The sequence below is a fragment of the Oncorhynchus masou genome, chromosome 1 (genome assembly GCF_036934945.1).
Source record: "Oncorhynchus masou masou isolate Uvic2021 chromosome 1, UVic_Omas_1.1, whole genome shotgun sequence".
Taxonomy (NCBI): domain Eukaryota; kingdom Metazoa; phylum Chordata; class Actinopteri; order Salmoniformes; family Salmonidae; genus Oncorhynchus; species Oncorhynchus masou.
Window position 1 is genome coordinate 66,443,060 of NC_088212.1, and position 18,356 is coordinate 66,461,415.

The following is an 18,356-nucleotide window of genomic DNA, read 5'->3' on the forward strand; positions in this document are numbered from 1 at the left end:
TTCAAAGTAGAGCCAAGATTTGGAGTGGTCTGGACACACTGTGCTAACCTGTCTTGACCACCAGCGCAGTGCAAATTATCTCATCAACACAAAAAACAGGTAATAAGAGGCTCTGGGAAAAAAAAGGTTGTAATCTGGACAGAAGAGGAAAGAACATCATGCTCATGTTTTTGCTGGGATTAATTACATATTTTCACTGCTGAGTGAAGCTTTGTTCCTGAGCCAAAAATAGAAGTGGATGAAACGCACCCATAAAGCACAGGAATCCCAAACTCAAATCATGAATGAATTCAAGTCTGGTGAAAGACAGTGAAAAGATTCATTGTTACTAAAGATACACACATCCAAAACACACTAACATGTATTAGCAATGAATATGTGAGCAACACTATGAGCATAGATATGAGCTAAGACTAATGCTCATATTGCTGATATGCTATTGTTGCTCACACATTCATTGCAAATCATTATAGCTTGTCAATACTGAGGTTCTAGGTTCTGTATTAATGAGATAGTGTCATGTATAGCTCTGAGTGCAACATACCACGGCTTTAGAGTGAAGGTTTAATGTAATGGATAGGTACTCACTGTGCTGGGTGAGCTGGAGGAACTGTCGAGCTCCTCAGGGGAATCCTCCTCTTCTTCCGGGAGGACGGGCATAACGGGGGGCTGAGGGGCTCGTCAGGGGGAAGAAAAAGGGACTCTCAGCTGGAGTGGGTTGGGGATTCCTCTAACTGCTGTTCAGTCTGAACCCAGGGAAAGCAGTACAACTCGTGGCCCCCTCCTTCCTGAAACCAGAATTATATGCATGCAAGCAGGAAGTCACACAGGTACAGGTGAGAATACGCAGCCTCTGATAGCTTCTAACTATCATGGAAACCACAAAGAAGCATGACGCTTCCTCAAATAGGATAAGTGTATAGATACATTTGCTTCTGAACGGGTGTGCCAACTGGTGGTGGCTATGTCTGTTTGAACTTTGATGTTGGAAGTCAAAAACCTATGATGTCATAAGGAAAGGGCCTTGTAGACATACTTTCAAAGTCTGTAAATAGTATTGCAGTTGCACTGTTCTGGTCATCTCCGTGTAAAAGGAGCAATGAGCACGAACATGTGACGCTTATAGGTTACATATCACACGTCTGTATTATTAGAAGGCATAGATTTTTCAATTATTTTCCATTTTAAAAAATGTGGCATAAGTCAACACTTTGATTTGTGGATAAACAGATGGAAAAGGGGTCTTAGTAAACATCTTCCAGAAAAAGTCTTAAAAAGCTATCAGAAACACATTAAAAACAATCATGTTGAAGAAAACACCCCTGCCAACTAATATCAACACTTCTATTTAGTTTTGCAGAAATGATTTGCCTTCTGTAAGTTTAAGTAATATTGCCTCGTGTCTTGTCATTTTGTTATCAAAAACCCACATATCTTTAAGATGTTTTCTAATTTCTCTCCCTCATGAGGGAGGATAATGACATTTCACAGAAATAACAAGTAATGGTAGACCTACTAATTAGTTATAATGTTTCTACTGATAATAATATTGGTAATAGAGTGACTGAAAAATCTGCAACATAATGACTGCAATTGAATTGGCCAAAATGGAAAATCATAGTAGTCACAAACCACAGTTGCAGTACAACAGAGTACAGGACAGTAGAGCACAGTATAGTAGAGTACACTATAATTGATTGGACTCTACTGCACTTTACTGTACTGTACTGTGCTCTACTGTTCTCTACTGTCCTGTACGATGTCCAAACTTGTGAAATATAGACGTCTATGATTGGTACAGATTTGGTCTGGTCTGTGTAGAATAATACCCAAACATGCAAAGGAGGATATTACATTTCTCTACCTTTCTGTACCTATTCAGGTTGTATCACCATGAATATAAATGACATTCACAATTGCATTTCTGTATAGTCCAGATCAAGGACCCATGATGTGATTTCTGTTACCATCATTATACTATCGGGTGTTGATCCACTTCACGTACTAACCAAAATATACTGAGCAAAAATATATACGCAACAGGTAAAGTGTAGGTCCCATGTTTCATGAGCTGAAATAAAAGATCCCAGAAATTATCCATATGAAACAAAATCGTATTTCTCTCAAATTGGGTGCACAAATGTGTTTACATCCCTGTTAGTGAGCATTTCTCCTTTGCCAAGATAATTCATCCACCTGAGAGTTGTGGCATATCAAAAAGCTGATTAAACAGCATGTTAATTACACAGGTGCACCTTGTGCTGAGGACAATAAATGTTCAGTTTTGTCACACAACGCAATGCCACAAATGTCTCAAGGTTTGAGGGAGCATACAATTGGCATGCTGACTGCAGGAATGTCCACCAGAGCTGTTGCTAAATAATCTTATGTTAATTTCTCTACCATAAGCCGCCCCTAACGTAATGTTAGAGAATTTGTCAGTACGTCCAACCGGCCTCATAACCTCAGACCACATGCAACCATGCCAGCCCAGGACTTCCACATCTTGCTTTTTCACCTGCAGGATCATTTGAGAGCAGCCATCCGGACAGCTGATGAAACTGTGGATTTGTACGACCAAATAATTTCTGCACAAACTGTCAGAAACCGTTTCAGGGAAGCTCGTCTGCGTGCTCGCCGTCCTCACCAGGGTCTTTACCTGACTGCAGTTCGGCATCGTAGTTTGGCACCTTCAATGGCCACTGGCACGCTGGAGAAGTGTGCTCTTCATGGATGAATCTCGGTTTCAACTGTACCGGGCAGATGGCAGACAGCGTGTATGGCTTTGTGTGGGCGAGCGGTTTGCTGAACAGTGCCCCATGGTGGTACGGACAACAAACACAATTGCATTTTACAGACGGCAATTTTAATGCACAGAGATAACGTGACGAGATCCTGAGGCCCATTGTCGTGCCATTCATCCGCATCCATCACCTCATGTTTCAGCATGATAATGCATGGTTCATGTCACAAGGATCTGTACACAACTCCTGGAAGCTGAAAATGTCCCAGTTCTTCCATGGCCTACATATTCACCAGACATGTCACTCATTGAGCATCTTTGGCATGCTCTGGATCGACGTGTACGACAGTGTTCCCGCCAATATCGAGCAACCTCACACAGACATGGAAAAGGAGTGGGACAACATTCCACAGGCCACAATAAATAGCCTGATTAACTCTATGCGAAGGAGATGTGTCGCACTGCATGAGGCAAATGGTGGTCACAACAGATTGGTTTTCTGATCTACACCCCCTACCATTTTTTAAGGTATCTATGACGACAGATGCATATCTGTATTCCCAGCCATGTGAAATCCATAGATTAGAGCAGTGTTTCCCAACCCTGGTCCTTCAGTACCCCCAACAGCACACAGTTTTGTTGTAGCCCTTGACAACCACACCTTGTTCAACTCATTGAGGGCTTGATGATTAGTTGACAAGTTGAATCAGGTGTGCTTGTCCAGGGTTACAATAAACATGTGTATTGTTGGGGGTACTCGAGGAGCAGGGTTGGGAAACATTGGATTAGTAAAATCTTTAAGATTGTTGCATGTTGTATTTCTATTTTTGTTCAGTGTAGATTTTTTCAAACTCAAGATGCCATATCAGAGCTAACACCCAATTCTTTCTGCAGACATCTTTTAATTATTTTAGAGTTTTTGGAAAAGGTGGTTAAATAAAAAAACAGAGATATTTTACTGTCATTCTGTTAACAAAATTTGCATCTGCACTGTTCCTCTAATAAATGTGTTTTAGTAACATTTTCAGTGGCAGTTGTTAAACGTAGACTTCTGTGTATAGGGGTGCGGTTTGGTAAAGGCTCAGTGCAGTCAAAAACGAGATTTTCTGTGTTTTGATATATATTTCCACACTATGAGGTTGGACTAATACTGTGAAATTGTGGAAATTATAATAATGCTCTTTTGGTGTAAGAGCTGTTTGAACTGTACTTTCAGCCTGTTTTGGTGGGATGGAGTTTTGGTCTGCCTGGTGACATCACTAGGCTGTAAATTTGTTAATAATAGACCAATAAGAAAGAGAGTTCAAAACCTCTCTGCCAATTACAGCTAGTTTTCAGATTTCCCATCCCCACTCAGACCACTTCCAGACAGTCCTAGTAAAAGTTTTGCTTCAGAAATTGCTCTTGTTGAGAAGCTTTTAATTTATTTATTTTTTAACCATTTTGATTGAAAACAATCACAGAAGTTGTATAGGGCTGGTGAACTGGCAAATACACAGTGTCTATGGGGTCAAGTTGAACTTCCTAAGGCTTCCACTAGATGTCAACCGTCTTTAGAAACGTGTTTCAGGCTTCTGCTATAAAGGAGGGGGGAATGGGAGCTGAATAAGTCAGGTGTCTGGTAGAGTGTCTCTGGCTCATGATGTGCGGTCCTGACAGAGTTAGCTCCCGTTCCAGTGCTTTTCTACAGACAATGGAATTCTCCGGTTGGAACATTATTGAAGTTTTATGTTAAGAACATCCTAAAGATAGGTTCCATACATCATTTGACATGTTTCTACGACCTGTAACGGAACTTTTCGAGTTTTTGTCTGGACGTAGTGCTCGCGCCTCATGAAGATGGATTACTGGGCTGAACACGCTAACAACAAGTGGCTATTTGGTCATAAATGATGGACTTTATGGAACAAATCAGTCATTTATTGTCGAACTGGGATTCCTGGGAGTGCATTCTGATGAAGATCATCAAAGGTAAGTGAATATTTACAATGTTATTTCGAACTTCTGTTGACTCCAACATGGCGAATATTTCTTTGGCTGGATTGGGCTCTGAGCTCTGTACTCAGATTATGCTTTTTCCGTAAAGTTTTTTTAAAATCTGACACAGCGGTTGCATTAAGGAGAAGTCTATATTTAATTCTGTGAATAACACTTGTATCTTTTATCAATGTTTATTATGAGTATTTCTGGGATTTGATGTGGCTATCTGCAAAATCCCCAGATGTTTTGGAATCAAAACATTACTGCACGTAACGCGCCAATGTAAACTAAGATTTTTGGATATAAATATGCACATTACATGTAAACATACATGTATTGTGTAACATGATGTCCTATGAGTGTCATCTGATGAAGATCATCAAAGGTTAGTGATTAATTTTATCTATATTTCTGCTTTTTGTGACTCCTGTCTTTTTTGACTTGGCTCTGACCTAACATAATCATATGTTGTGCTTTCGCTGTAAAGCCTCTTTTTTTTAAATCGGACACGATGGGTAGATTAACAAGAAGTTTATCTTTCATTTGCTGTATTGGACTTGTTAATGTGTGAAAGTTACATATTTCTAAAAAATATTTTTTAATTTTGTGCGCTGCCTTTTCAGTGGAATATTGTCGAGGGGTTCCGCTAGCGGAATGCCTGCCCTAGAAAGGTTAATAAACTGCATGCTTTCCCGAGTTGTAGTTGGAGGACCACACAACATATCATCACGATATGATAGTTAGTATATAAATATTTGCCCATGAAGGCGTTTCCAGCGCTATTTCTCAGATTATTAATTTAACCAACACAAAAAGATCCCACCATGTCGAACAAACAAATTGTTTGTTGGCATTTATACAATTGTACCGGCATTTTATGTTTCCATCAGCCCGGTCGTGACTTTTTTCATGCGTTAATTAATCCGCATGAAATGGTTGTATGTAAACGTGGTTAATAAGATACTTAATTGCTATCCAGAAATGATTGGATATTGAGATAGGAATGGCTGGATTGGGCCTTTAAACTTCGCAAACATTGTGAAAGAGAGAGTCTCAGCGTCACTCTGTTACAATGGATTTGCCCTTCTCTCAAATAACTTGGTTATGATGCAATGAATGATCATTGCAATATTCCAGATCCAGCACAAATCTCTAGCGGCATATTACTGTAATAACGTATCAGACAAACCACCACACAGACATGTCAGCTGCTTCTCTCTAGTGTCAAACCTGACTAGCAAGTCCTGCAGCTTCCAGCACTGTGCATAAACAAATGTGACCTTTGTCTCCCCAGAGGCGGGGGCGGATGAGCCAAATTAATTTGGGAGAACGGGAATCCCAGAGGAACGCATTCTTCCAGCTATTAAAGTTAGACTTGTTTAATTCTGAGAATGAACAAAGAAAAACAAGATACCGTTGCCTTGCAACGAATCTGAACATCTATGACAGGCAAATCAAACTGGGAGGGCAGCGAGGTAGCACAATGGCGGATGAAAGGTTAGCAGTGTTGCAATTAAATCGTCATAGAGCAAGGTTAGTTTGAACTACCATATTTACACTAAAACGAGCATATCTAACCACACAATTGCAATCACAATCGCAGTTATATCGCAATCACAATCGCAATCACAATCGTAGTTATGCTTATACTGTCCATTTCAACATGCCCATGGAAATAATACACTCGGAAAATGTCATTCAGCAGAGCCAGAATCATCTAAATCAGACATGCCATCAGTCAGAGCTCTGTCGGGGTTGACGGAGGTCACATTTTTACCGGAGTCTCCCACTCTGAGCCTAATGGTCTTTGCCAGTGCTCACTCCAGGACTCCCTGCCTTCATTCCAACCCCGCCCAGCCCAGGCCGTCCTCCCTCATCCTGCCCTGCCTCTCTATCCATCAGCCAACCCGTGCTTCCCACAGCCAGCACTCAAGCACCACTCACTCCGCTTCTCGGTATGGGAGGGGGTTTTTGTGTAGGAAACCATGGCTTTGGAAGGATGTGGACACCTTAAATGGGTAAAATAACTTGCTTATGTTTCTGTCTCTGCCCATTTAGAATAGTGTGTGTGTGTTTATTTTTAAACTACAATGATTTGGGAATCACTCGAGTATTTAATAATAAAAGAGGCTATCCTCATTAAAGTAATCATTAAAAAGTGTTCAGTCCTAACTTACCTTTCCTGAGCCTGTTATTAAAACAGTCGGTAGAGCTCGAGAATGGAGACTCCCACAATGCTCTAGATCACACCCAATATCTGTTGGTTGTAATGCATTACTCCTCCCACTATCTTCTGGTTCAGAGGCTTTACTACCAGCACTGTCTTCTGGGTTTGATGGCTGACTCCTCCCACAGTCTCCAGGCAGCAATGCTTGGCCACTCCCACAGTCGCGGGCCTCTGACTGACAGTAGTCACGGCAACTAGGATCCTCCGATCTGAGACTGATCAAACACATCAACACACTGTTCTTTATCCATAATCAACAGTTAAATCTCTCCAAAATCATATCAAACACAATTATAACAGCTTCCTGCTATGTGAAATACCACCACCTCCTCATTCTAAACTCGGAGAGGTGGGCCTTTCCTAACACACTTTATGCAATCCTCTGACAGTTCCCGCTTCCTCCTAGGAATGTACTGAGTGCCCCTATGACTTCTCGGGGAGCTGGTGTGGCATCCCTGCACAGTCTCACCTTAGCCTCGCTCTTCAGTGTGGGGTTGTTCATTTAAACACATGCAATATCCTCTTCCTGTAAAAGAGAGAGAATATAAACACTAACCTTGCTACATTCTCCTCAGTGCGAGCGGCAGGGTGACTGACACAGGCAGACTGAGGGGGTGTATCCGTTGGGACGGTAAGTGAAGGGGCACACTCGTACTGGAGGAAGACTTGTGATGGGGACACTGGGGGTGTTTGTGTCTCTGACACTGGGATGGAACCTATGAGAGGGAGGAACCAACACAGTCAGACAGGGAGGTCCCATTCACACTAACAACATGGCAGTATAGGCAGTAGCAGACATTTGAAAACAAAACACATTAAACAAGCAGATGGACAGGAGATAGGAGCAGAAATGACAGGCAGATGAATGGTGGCACTGTATGACCTGCCAAAAGGAAGTGGAAGATATGTGTGGTGCACATGAGCATTTCACTGTACCTATTTTACCTGCTGTAAACTGTGTATGTGCCAAATACATTGGATTTTGATTTGAAGACGACAGTGGATCAATTACCTAAAAATGCAGGTGCAGGACCATTACTGCTGGTACTGTTGTGTTTTTGGTCTGGGACAAAGTCAGGACATTGGGCTTGGCTTGTTTTGTTGTCATCAGTGCAGGGTACTTCTGAATCGTCACAGCTCTGACAGAGCGAAAACAACATCTTCCATTAATCCATTCATGAACTATGATGTGTCATCCACACTCAACATCTCCTAGCCCCTACCTATGTTTAATAATGTTTTATGGGGCTGTTAGCTGTATCAGATCTAGCCGATTTTGACGTAATAAAAAAAGAGAGAATGCATCAAGGGATTCTTCTGACATGCCGGCAATGAGGAATTCCGTGTCGTGTTCAGTATACACTAAGCAGAAGGGAAAAACAATAAGCTGTAAAACAGAAAACATTCACCCTCTTATCTTTGCTCATAAGTAATCCAGAGTGCACATTTCATTGAGGAATGGCTTCCTGTGTCCAGACAAGGTACAGTAGCAGTATAAGCTGGTAAATGTCATGACAAACATGGCTAACGTGGCTAGAGGATGCTGGGAACGTGAGGCTAATAGACCTATCCCTCACAAGGGAGGAAGTAGACTGTTTAGCGGTCTCCTAGGAACAAGAGGGATATTTAGACAAGGCCTCAGGAAGATTTTTTTAAATGTATTTTACCTTCACTTAACTAGGCAAGTCAGTTAAGAACAAATTCTTATTTGCAATGACGAGGCCCCGGTGCACAACTGAGCAAGAGGACAAGTACATTAGACTGTCTAGTTTGAGAAATAGATACCTCACAAGTCCTCAACTGGCAGCTTCATTAAATAGTACCCGCAAAACCCCAGTCTCAACGTCAACAGTGAAGAGGCGACTCTGGGATGCTGGCCTTAAATCACTATCCTGTTATGGCCTTCACAAAACACAATGTCCAGATAGACTAACTTCCGACAACTGGAGCTGTGTTGAACCACTCACATTCAACACAAAATGCACCCGGATCTCCTGTCTAACATACTACAATAAACATATCATTGATTTGCCGTGAACGTTATAAATCTCTAGTGCATTATCAAACATCAGAGAATGCTATTTCCATTAGTGTGAGGGTATAGTGAGGTCAGGTTTAGTACCGAAGGTCTCCTCCTTATCAAGCCTGCGTATTTACTCCTAGACACTTCTATATCTGTACATGATGAAGGAGATGACATAGAGAGAACACTTTCAAACATAGTTAAGATACTGATAAAAACAATCATCTCAAGAACAGTCACACAGTGACATACAAAGGCAGTCCAGAAAGACTGCTGTACTGTGACTGCAACATTGCAAGGGTTTTGAGACACTGTAAAGCATTTTTTATTTCTTTCAAATTAATATTATTATTATTATTATTATTATTATTATTAACAATTGGTTCCACAGCTTTTTGTTTTGTTTACTCAACTTTTCGGTCAGTGTTACCTGAACTTAAAAAAATGTGTTGGCCCAAACTTAGCTCCAACATTTGAAAAAGTAGGCAAAAATTCAGTCAACTTTAAACAATGTTTGCTTAAATTGTCTCATATGTTCATTCGACTATAAATTATTACTTGGGTGGCATAGCAGGAAGACCAGAAGGTCTTGAACCAAGTGATTGTGAGTTCAAATCCCAGGTGAGGACATGTTGAATAATAAGGACTGTATACGTGCACAATGTAATCATGTATGTCAACGTGTGTCAAATATATAAGTAAGAAAACCTTGTATGTTAACAGCACTGTGTGTGTAACTAATTCCACAGCCCTTTTTTTAGGTAAGATGCCCAAATAATATTTTTGTTGTTGAATGAACACATGAGAAAGTTTAGCACACATCATTTTAAGTTGTTAGAATTGTTGCCAAAGTTTTTTCAAGTTGAAGCTAAGTTTGCATCATCACTTTTTATTTGTTCAGGTAACACTTGAGTAAACAAGTTGAGGAAACAAAAAATGTTGTGGACCCAGTTAATATTAGTTGAAACAACTAGATTTGTGGGTGCCGTTTTTTTTAGTTTTTTTTTTACAGTGCAACACTGGAATTGAGAAGCAATGTCCTGGGCTGAGATAGTTTCTGGGAGTCCACAGTGAGAGTCAATTTCAAAGCAAACAGAGTCGAGGGGGCCAAGCTGAGCTGAGGGCCACAGAGTTACCTCACGGCAAGGCAGAGGGCTGGCCTCTCTGCTCTCTCATGATAAAATGAGCTGAGCAGAGCGTTTTCCGACCCCCTTCTCACCTGTTATGTAAGCTCTCTGCCTGTTGCCAGATTAGTTTAAAATGTGGTTGTGTGAAGCACAGGGAGTACAGAACCGGCAGAGGAAGTGGTGGTTACACAGCCACCATCCCAGATAACAGGATATGGAGGGAATGTGAGAAAGATGAGAGATGGATGGTGAGCGATAGAGGGGGAGGTAAGTGAGCTTGTTCAAAACACCAATGCCATTTAGACGATCATGGCTATATACAGTATCGCAATAAAACAAATAAATCATTAGCATCTGCTGGTCCATGCATAGAATCCCAGTATCTGCAACTTTCAACCAAGTCTTGTAATTATTGGTCTCCCTTAGCAAACCATTACTATCTTCCCAATAAGTGACAGCCTGTAAACCCTCACAAGAGATATACATAGTCCAACATAATCCCAAAATGATGATGAACTACGCAACTGTTTAACATGGCTGTCAACTCGATGCACATAGCCAAAGATACTAATGATAAAGTGCATGTCATGCAGCTGCAGACTCTCTAATCTCTAAACAAATAAAATGTGCATGCAATACATCATCTCTACCTGTCCACAGAGCAGAGAATAGATCAATAGCTGTACCTGTAACCTCCTGTGAGAGATACAACCTCCACTGCTTAGCTCCACATAAAACACCCGACAGAACCTTCCCTCAGTCAAACTGTAATTCCCAGATGTATTTTTCACAGAAAACCTAACTATCCCTTAGCTGTCTCTTTTCCTTTCTTTTCCCTGTCTCTTTTCCCAGGACCAGCCTCTCTTTCACTCCTGGGAGCTTTGACCATTTAAGGAGAAGGCTCTGTGTGCCTCTCTGGGTTGCTGTGTATGTGTACAGCTTTTCTCTGAGGCTGCTGCTCCGCTCCCCTCAGACTGATCACATCTCCTGAATTACACTCCAACTCTGAGCTCCAACTCTAAGCTCGTACTCTGCCTGGGAGCGCAAAGTCACTATTTTTTTTTCTCTCTGTGATCATTCTTGTGGGAGCAGAGGTCTGACCAGGAAAGGGTAAAGTTTGGACGTGTGTGTGTTTGATCAAAACACTGTATAACTCAAACTATCATTCCTCCATCCCCCACCAGATCGGAGTGGAAACAGTCTTCCAGCCAGTCACATAACCTCAAGAAACGAAGGGTGGGTGGGTAGCTCCTACTGAGCCCCTAAAATAAACATTCATTCTCATGCACACATGTGCATCCTCTGTTCTGTACATACAGAGGCAAACAGACTAAAAAAGCTCTTCTGATAAACTTCTCAAATATTATGGATTATCTGAGGTTCTAAGCTTCTTTTTTTTTTTTTTTTACCGTTAATTAATAGACCATAAGACCATAAGAGACACTATGAGAAACAGGGGACACTACATATCACATAAAGTAAGTGGAAGGTGGAACCAGTAACAGCAGACACATTATGGAACCTATTTACATTTGGAATCAGATCTCAACAAAGAGAAAAGGCCTTCTGTTAGTGTGTGATTATTAAATGATCCAATAATGACACAGCTAGCCTGTATCTCACTGTTCTGGGAGCAGCAGTACAGTTTGCTCTAATATGGGCTGACATGCCTCTGCTACAGTGTGAGGATAATTGTTTATCTCAGGTTTGGGTGTTTGAAGCCCAGAAAGGATTAGAGAGGAAAGGAGAAAGGGCTGTAGAAAACATTCGAGATATTCCTCTCGTATTTAACTCGATTAAAGGGTGGCAGGTAGCCTAGTGGTTAGAGCGTTGGACTAGTAACTGAAAGGTTGCAAAATCGAATCCCTTAGCCGACAAGGTAATAATCTGTCGATCTGCCCCTGAAAAGGGCAGGTAACCCACTGTTCCTAGGCCTTTATTGAAAATAAGAATTTGTTCTTAACTGACTTGCCTAGTTAAATAAAGGTAGATTTAAAAAAACATGAGCTAGCGCACACCCAGAATTATATTTTGTGTGAAGGTGCTGACTAACGGCAAATAAATTATAAACTATCAAAATAAAGAAAGTCGCACACTCCATGTATAATCTCCCAGCAATTGAATGGGTATTTATCAACGTTTCGGCATCACTGTGCCTTCCTCGGGGTCATGTCATGAATACTTGAACCAGGTTATGTAGACACACAGTGCAATTCATGTAACCAATGACAGTAGTGAGGGGTGTGTCAAAATTATTAAGTTAATTAAAATTAATTAGTGAAACTGTTAAACAATAGTATATGGCATATTAAATATATTACGCTATAGTTAACATATAGAAACATAATGGGAATATTGTACATCAACATACATTATTGTTTCATTCAATTTCACATAATAATTTTGTATTTCATTTTTGTTACATGTAATCTTTTGGTTCAACCTTAATATATAAGGAACATCATCAACTGGGGGAACATATTGTATTAAGTGTACGCTAAGCTGTAAAAATAAAACATATTTCTTCAGACACCCATATAAAGGTCGAAAGATCCCTGTTAGGGGTATCATCTCATGTAAGACCAAGGGAGTATTCTATCTCATCACCTGTTCATGTGGAAAAGTCAACGTAGGACAAACGAAAAGACAATTAAAACAACGCATAGCTGAACACCGCAGCAAAATCAGGTGTAAAACATTGACTATCCAGTAGCAGCTCACTTTGTTGAAACTAACCATCCCATCTCCTCCCTCAAATACACAGGCATTGATCATGTTGTTCTACCAAGGAGAGGAGGTAACAATGAGATCCTACTACTACAAAGAGAGGCTTACTGGAGATCCTATCTAAAAACATTGACCCCAGTTGTCTGAATATTGACTTTGATCTCAGGTCCTTATGAACACATTTTCCTCTATAAACAAGTCAACAAATTGAAAATAAATTTTTTACAGCTTAATAGCATACACCTAATATGTTCCCCCAGTTGAGGATGTTTAAAGTTCTTCAAACTGGTAGGCATGTTATGTAAATCAAATGATACAAACCCCCTAGAAATCCATTTTAATTCCAGGTTGTGAGGCAACAAAATAGGAAAAATGCCAAGGGGGTGAATACTTTTGCAAGCCCCACAGTAAAATATGAACTTGCAAACAATTTTTCTAATTTGTTATTTTATCCTATACAACACCAAAAGTACCAACAAAAGAATATATATATCTTTCTTACCTTTCTGCCACTGTTGTTGCCTCCTCCAGTTCGTGAATAAATGGCACCTGTTTGAACCAGAGAAAGTGAGGAGGGCTTAATTTGCATGTTACTGGTACTGTACTGTATGTCATGTAAATGAATGCCATTAAAATGCACTAAATTGGGCAGTATTCCTCTGAGGATGACGCACAGAGTGAGCTGTCTGTCTAATTGGTGGACCGGACAGTATTTCAGGAAGTCCTCTACCTCACCCCCTACCTCCATTTCTAGGGGCAACAATAACCTGGCAACCAGTTTCATGGGAAGCTTGATCCTCTGGTTGAAAGCACTTGGCCCATGGCATGCCTATTGTGTCATATCCTTTTGAATCTCTCCTGAAAGACAGTGTGGTTCCGTCATTGCTAACAAACAAAAATCTAAATGACACCAATGCTACATGCTACTTGAAGCATCCTTATCACTGAAAAAGTCCCCATGGCTTTGAGATCTAATTACAGAGGGAAATACAATGATCACAAGGATCTATAATTCATTCATGCTGGGGTCTGTGGCAGGTTGAGAAAAGAAACCACATCTCAGCTACTCAACTCCAACAGTGGACAGACAGGAAAACATCCGTTCACACCTCACGTTGGCAAAACATCTCCAAAGCACTTCATTCTTGTGTAGTATTTATTTTACAACGTCGCCACCAAGAGCTCTCGGCCTCAGAAAAGCAGAAACGGTCATAAGAGCCCTTTTGCTTTCTGACTCTAGTAGAAATGTCACATTTGCCCCTGCAACTGCTGATTTGTTACGTGTGGATGTAAATTGAGCCAATCTCTTGACATACACCTGCTCCACAAGTCTTTGCTGGAGTCCTATAGGTATTTCTCACGTGAAAAACCATACGCACCTATACAAGTGATACTGTACATAATGATAAGGCCTACAGTACTGAATGTTCAATATTGCTTCAGTTTACCGTACTACTAAATACAAATGTTTTGGCACAAAATGTTCAGTATGAACAAAACATACTTGAATTCTAGTTAATATGTTCTAATAAACACAAGCCCATATTAAACTGCCCTGGTTGGTATGAAACTGATGTGCAGGGGATATAAAATTGTTTTTAAGGTTTTACGGGTAAATCGGAGTAGAGGGACTTAGTAGAATGTAGATAACAAGGTAAACAGACTGTCACGACTTCCGCCAAAGTTGGTCCCTCTCCTTGTTCGGGCGGCGTTCGGCGGTCGACGTCACCGGCTTTCTAGTCACCACCGGTCCATGTTTCATTTTCGTTTTGTCTTCATTGTACACACCTGGTTTCTATTCCATAATCATGTTCCTTATTTAACCCTCTGGCTTCCATCTTTTGTTTTGTGTGTGACGAAGGCTCGTATCCAACAAGCTTATTTCAGGAGATGTTACAGTCAGTGTGTTGGAATACTGGCCTTTTACTAACACCTTAACAGGCCTACATTTGCAAGGTATATTCCAAATATCTTCATTTCCATGTGGGGAGGGCAGGGGGTTCATCCTGTCTTACTGGATGGAATGCATTTGATTTTGAATATCAAGCTAGAGCCGATGCTGGCATCCAGAACTCCTTTTATGGGGAGTTCCTTCTAAAGTGAAAGCAGCCAGGAGTCACATCAATTGGGCTAGATTACACACAGCCCTCATCTAGAGATACTACATTAGCCTGGTGCTGGCATTTAGTAGTCCACATATCACATATCCCACCTGCAGTGCCTGCAGTACCTACATGCAGTATGTGCCATATTCTATGGTTGTGTGAGAATGCCTGCCAGGTGAGAATGCAAGGGTCAGGTGATAAACTCCACTGTACTGTAGAACTAATGTAGTGATCTGATCACCAACACACTACAAACACTGACCAGTTGGCCTGTTCATAGCAAACAACTTCCACTGATCTCCAGCATTATCAAGATTTTTCAAACTCATCATCTTGACCGTGAAGAAGGCCAGGGAACAAATAAACAATAAGGCTGTGACCTTGCTTAGATGGACTCTCGTCACGGAAGTCACATGAGCATGACTCCCTTTCGTATGAACCAAACAAAGCTGGTCTTCCCTCTAGCTGTGAGAGCAAACCACACCAAATGTTCACTGTTTACATCCTGGTGTTTCTACTGAGGGGCTTCATCTATTCCTCCCCAGATAATAAGGCTTGGGCTCCCGAGACACAGAAAACAAGGGCAAGGCCCATGATGGCCACAGTAAAACCTTCATGATCAGTGACACTCACTGCTGGGTCTATTTCAGTAGCGTCCAAAGGGATTACTAATAAAAAAGAAAGTGGCTAACTCATTTGTTTCTTTCTGTGTTTCTCCTCTTACAATAGAATAGGCTCATTAATACTGCTACATTTAGTGACATACAAATGCTGTGTTTGCCCTGTATTTCAGTAGTCGTAGTCTCATCATACCGCTTATAAGGGGCCATCTAGACTTGCTGTAGCTTTCGGTCATAGGCTCTGGTGGAGAGGGATTCCTGGGTCTATCTCTGCCTATAGCTTCAACACCAGGCTGGGCTGTCTGCCCTATAGGACCTGGCAACTTCGGAACAGAAGAGAGAGAGGAAATGTAAATGAAACGGCTGTAAATAAATTGTACTAATTTTATCGGAGGAAAACAGCCTAGTATAAAAGGTCATTGGTCATCATTGCAAAAGCACATATGTGAACATAGATGTGGGGCTGCATATTAAACATGCAGATACTAGATTAAAGAAAATTCTAAACTTTTACTGTCAGGGCTTATTTGAGCTCACTATTCTTGTAATACACAGAGTAGACTATGCAAACTGACCTGAGGTTTGGCTGTGACCCTGGCCTCCAGGGCACTGAGCTGACCTTCTGTGTGCGCTGCTCTGGTCAGAGCTTCCTCCATCTTCTGAGTGATACTCTCCATCCTCTCCTTGACCTGGCTGACTCTTCACTGACTCTCCCTGACCAGCTCAGCTGCCTCCAGGGCACTGCTGACCATGGCCTCCATCCTCCTGAGGGTCACCAGCAGACCCTCTGAGGTCACAAGCTGGGCTGCTACCTTCTCTGATCTACCTGGGTCCTCCACATGGTCTGTAGCAACAGCCACGTCCTTACACTCCTTTGATGCCTCCTCCCCAGTCCGGCCAGGTCCCTCTCTCACCGTGTTTGTCTCCTTGTCTTTGTGAAGAACACCCACCCTGTCCTGAATGTTTTTGTGCTCAGCTACGTCCTCCTGGGCAGTTCTCAGAGCCGACTCAAGGTGGCATACCTGCTCCCTAATCTTTGTGATGGTGTGCTTTGCCTGTTGGAGCTTGGAATCTGTGTCAGTAAGGGCCTTGCTGGGCTGGGTCAGGGTGTCTTCCGGCTTGACCTTGGTCCTACCCCCCTCCACCTTAAGGGTTCTCCACCAGTTCACCACAGCTGCCCTCTTGGCCTGGGGCTTCTGCCTCTGCTCCTGCTGCTCCTGTAGCCTCCGTTGTTCCACCACCTTCTCCTCTCTCTCCTCCCACAGAGTCGTCTGCTGCTCCAGTTCCTTCAGTCTGGAAGAACAGCCTGGACTTTATAAACAACTCACTCACACATTGTTACATCTTGAAGCAACCAAGGATTCTAAAACTGCACTTATCTGCACTTATATTAGACAGAAAGTCAGTAACTACTGCTGATGATATAATGGTAGTCCATATAATTGCTCTGGCAAGTAGCAACACCAGACTTTCTTTTTATTGTCAGAATGTGTTTCAATAAATAGCAACCATTGTCGTACTTTTATTATGTCAGTAATCACAACAGAAGAGAGAAGGGGATAAAAACTCACATACACATTAACCAGCTGCTGATTGATGCTAGGCAGTGGCTGTTGGCTGTGGGGATATGGCCTCTCCAGGGTCTCAACAGCACAACCAACAACAGAATCCTGAGTGACTGAACAGACATCAGACCCTAAAACCAGCTTTCTACACTTTTATCATTCATCAGACACAAGTGTGTGTGTGTGTGTGTGTGTGTGTGTGTGTGTGTGTGTGTGTGTGTGTGTGTGTGTGTGTGTGTGTGTGTGTGTGTGTGTGTGTGTGTGTGTGTGTGTGCTCTCACCCTCTCTGGGTAGTGTGCGTGGAGAAGGTGGGCCAGCTCAGCAGACTTGATCCTGTGAATTATGTTTTGGATATCTTCCCTCTGAGTGTGAGAGGACCAAACCCCACATACTGGACCAGTCATCTCCCCCAGAACCCCACGTTGCTGAGGGAAATACATCATTATAATAAACCTATAGTAACAATAGGTTAACCAACTGCAGAACTAAAGCCTTTGTCACCTGCTGAATGTCTTGGATCTCAGCATGCAGAGAGCGGTGGTTAGGAACCCCTCCACTCCTTCCCTGGAAACCTGTTGGACTGCCACAGTGCCTGTCAAACCTAGGAATTACAGCAACACAACACCAGGTTAAACACACTGACCCCACTGACCCTTAGCATGTCCCTTTGTGATTATGTCACTCACATACAGCACATTCTCAGTAACGAATGAGCCCCAACAAATATGGCACCTGAACAGCTGTTGGGTGAGATGTTGGCAACAAGAATAATGACGAGTAGCATATGGACATAGAAATGATTGACAGCACTTACCTCAAAAAAGCTTGCTGGGAATGCTCTGATAAATGCATAAACTCTGACTGTAGCCCCTTCAACGACTAGGAAAAAACAGAGCTACTTTCTTTTCCCCTTTCGGAAAAGCTGACCACGACTCCATTTTGCTGATACCTGCCTACAGACAAAAGCTAAAAAAAGAAGCTCCCACGCTGAGGTCTGTCCAACGCTGGTCCGACCAAGCTGACTCCACACTCCAAGACTGCTTCCATCACGTGGACTGGGACATGTTTCGTATTGCGTCAAATAACAACATTGACGAATACGCTGATTCGGTGTGCGAGTTCATTAGAACGTGCGTTGAAGATGTCGTTCCCATAGCAACGATTAAAACATTCCCTAACCAGAAACCTTGGATTGATGGCAGCATTCGCGTGAAACTGAAAGCGCGAAGCACTGCTTTC

General features: G+C 42.0%; 1 protein-coding gene and 1 pseudogene across 1 annotated transcript in view; both read right to left on the minus strand.

The window, feature by feature from the left end:
* The window catches only part of LOC135548367 (inositol 1,4,5-triphosphate receptor associated 1-like), a 13,488-nt gene extending 12,718 nt beyond the window's left edge, over positions 1–770 (minus strand). Inside the window, exon 1 of the mRNA XM_064977900.1 lies at positions 589–770. Within this exon, the coding sequence (XP_064833972.1) occupies positions 589–660 (72 nt within the window). The 5' untranslated portion in view covers positions 661–770. The remainder of the gene's footprint in view (positions 1–588) is intronic.
* On the minus strand, positions 705–17,521 carry LOC135541575 (nuclear mitotic apparatus protein 1-like; annotated as a pseudogene).
* Positions 17,522–18,356: the final 835 nt, after the last annotated feature.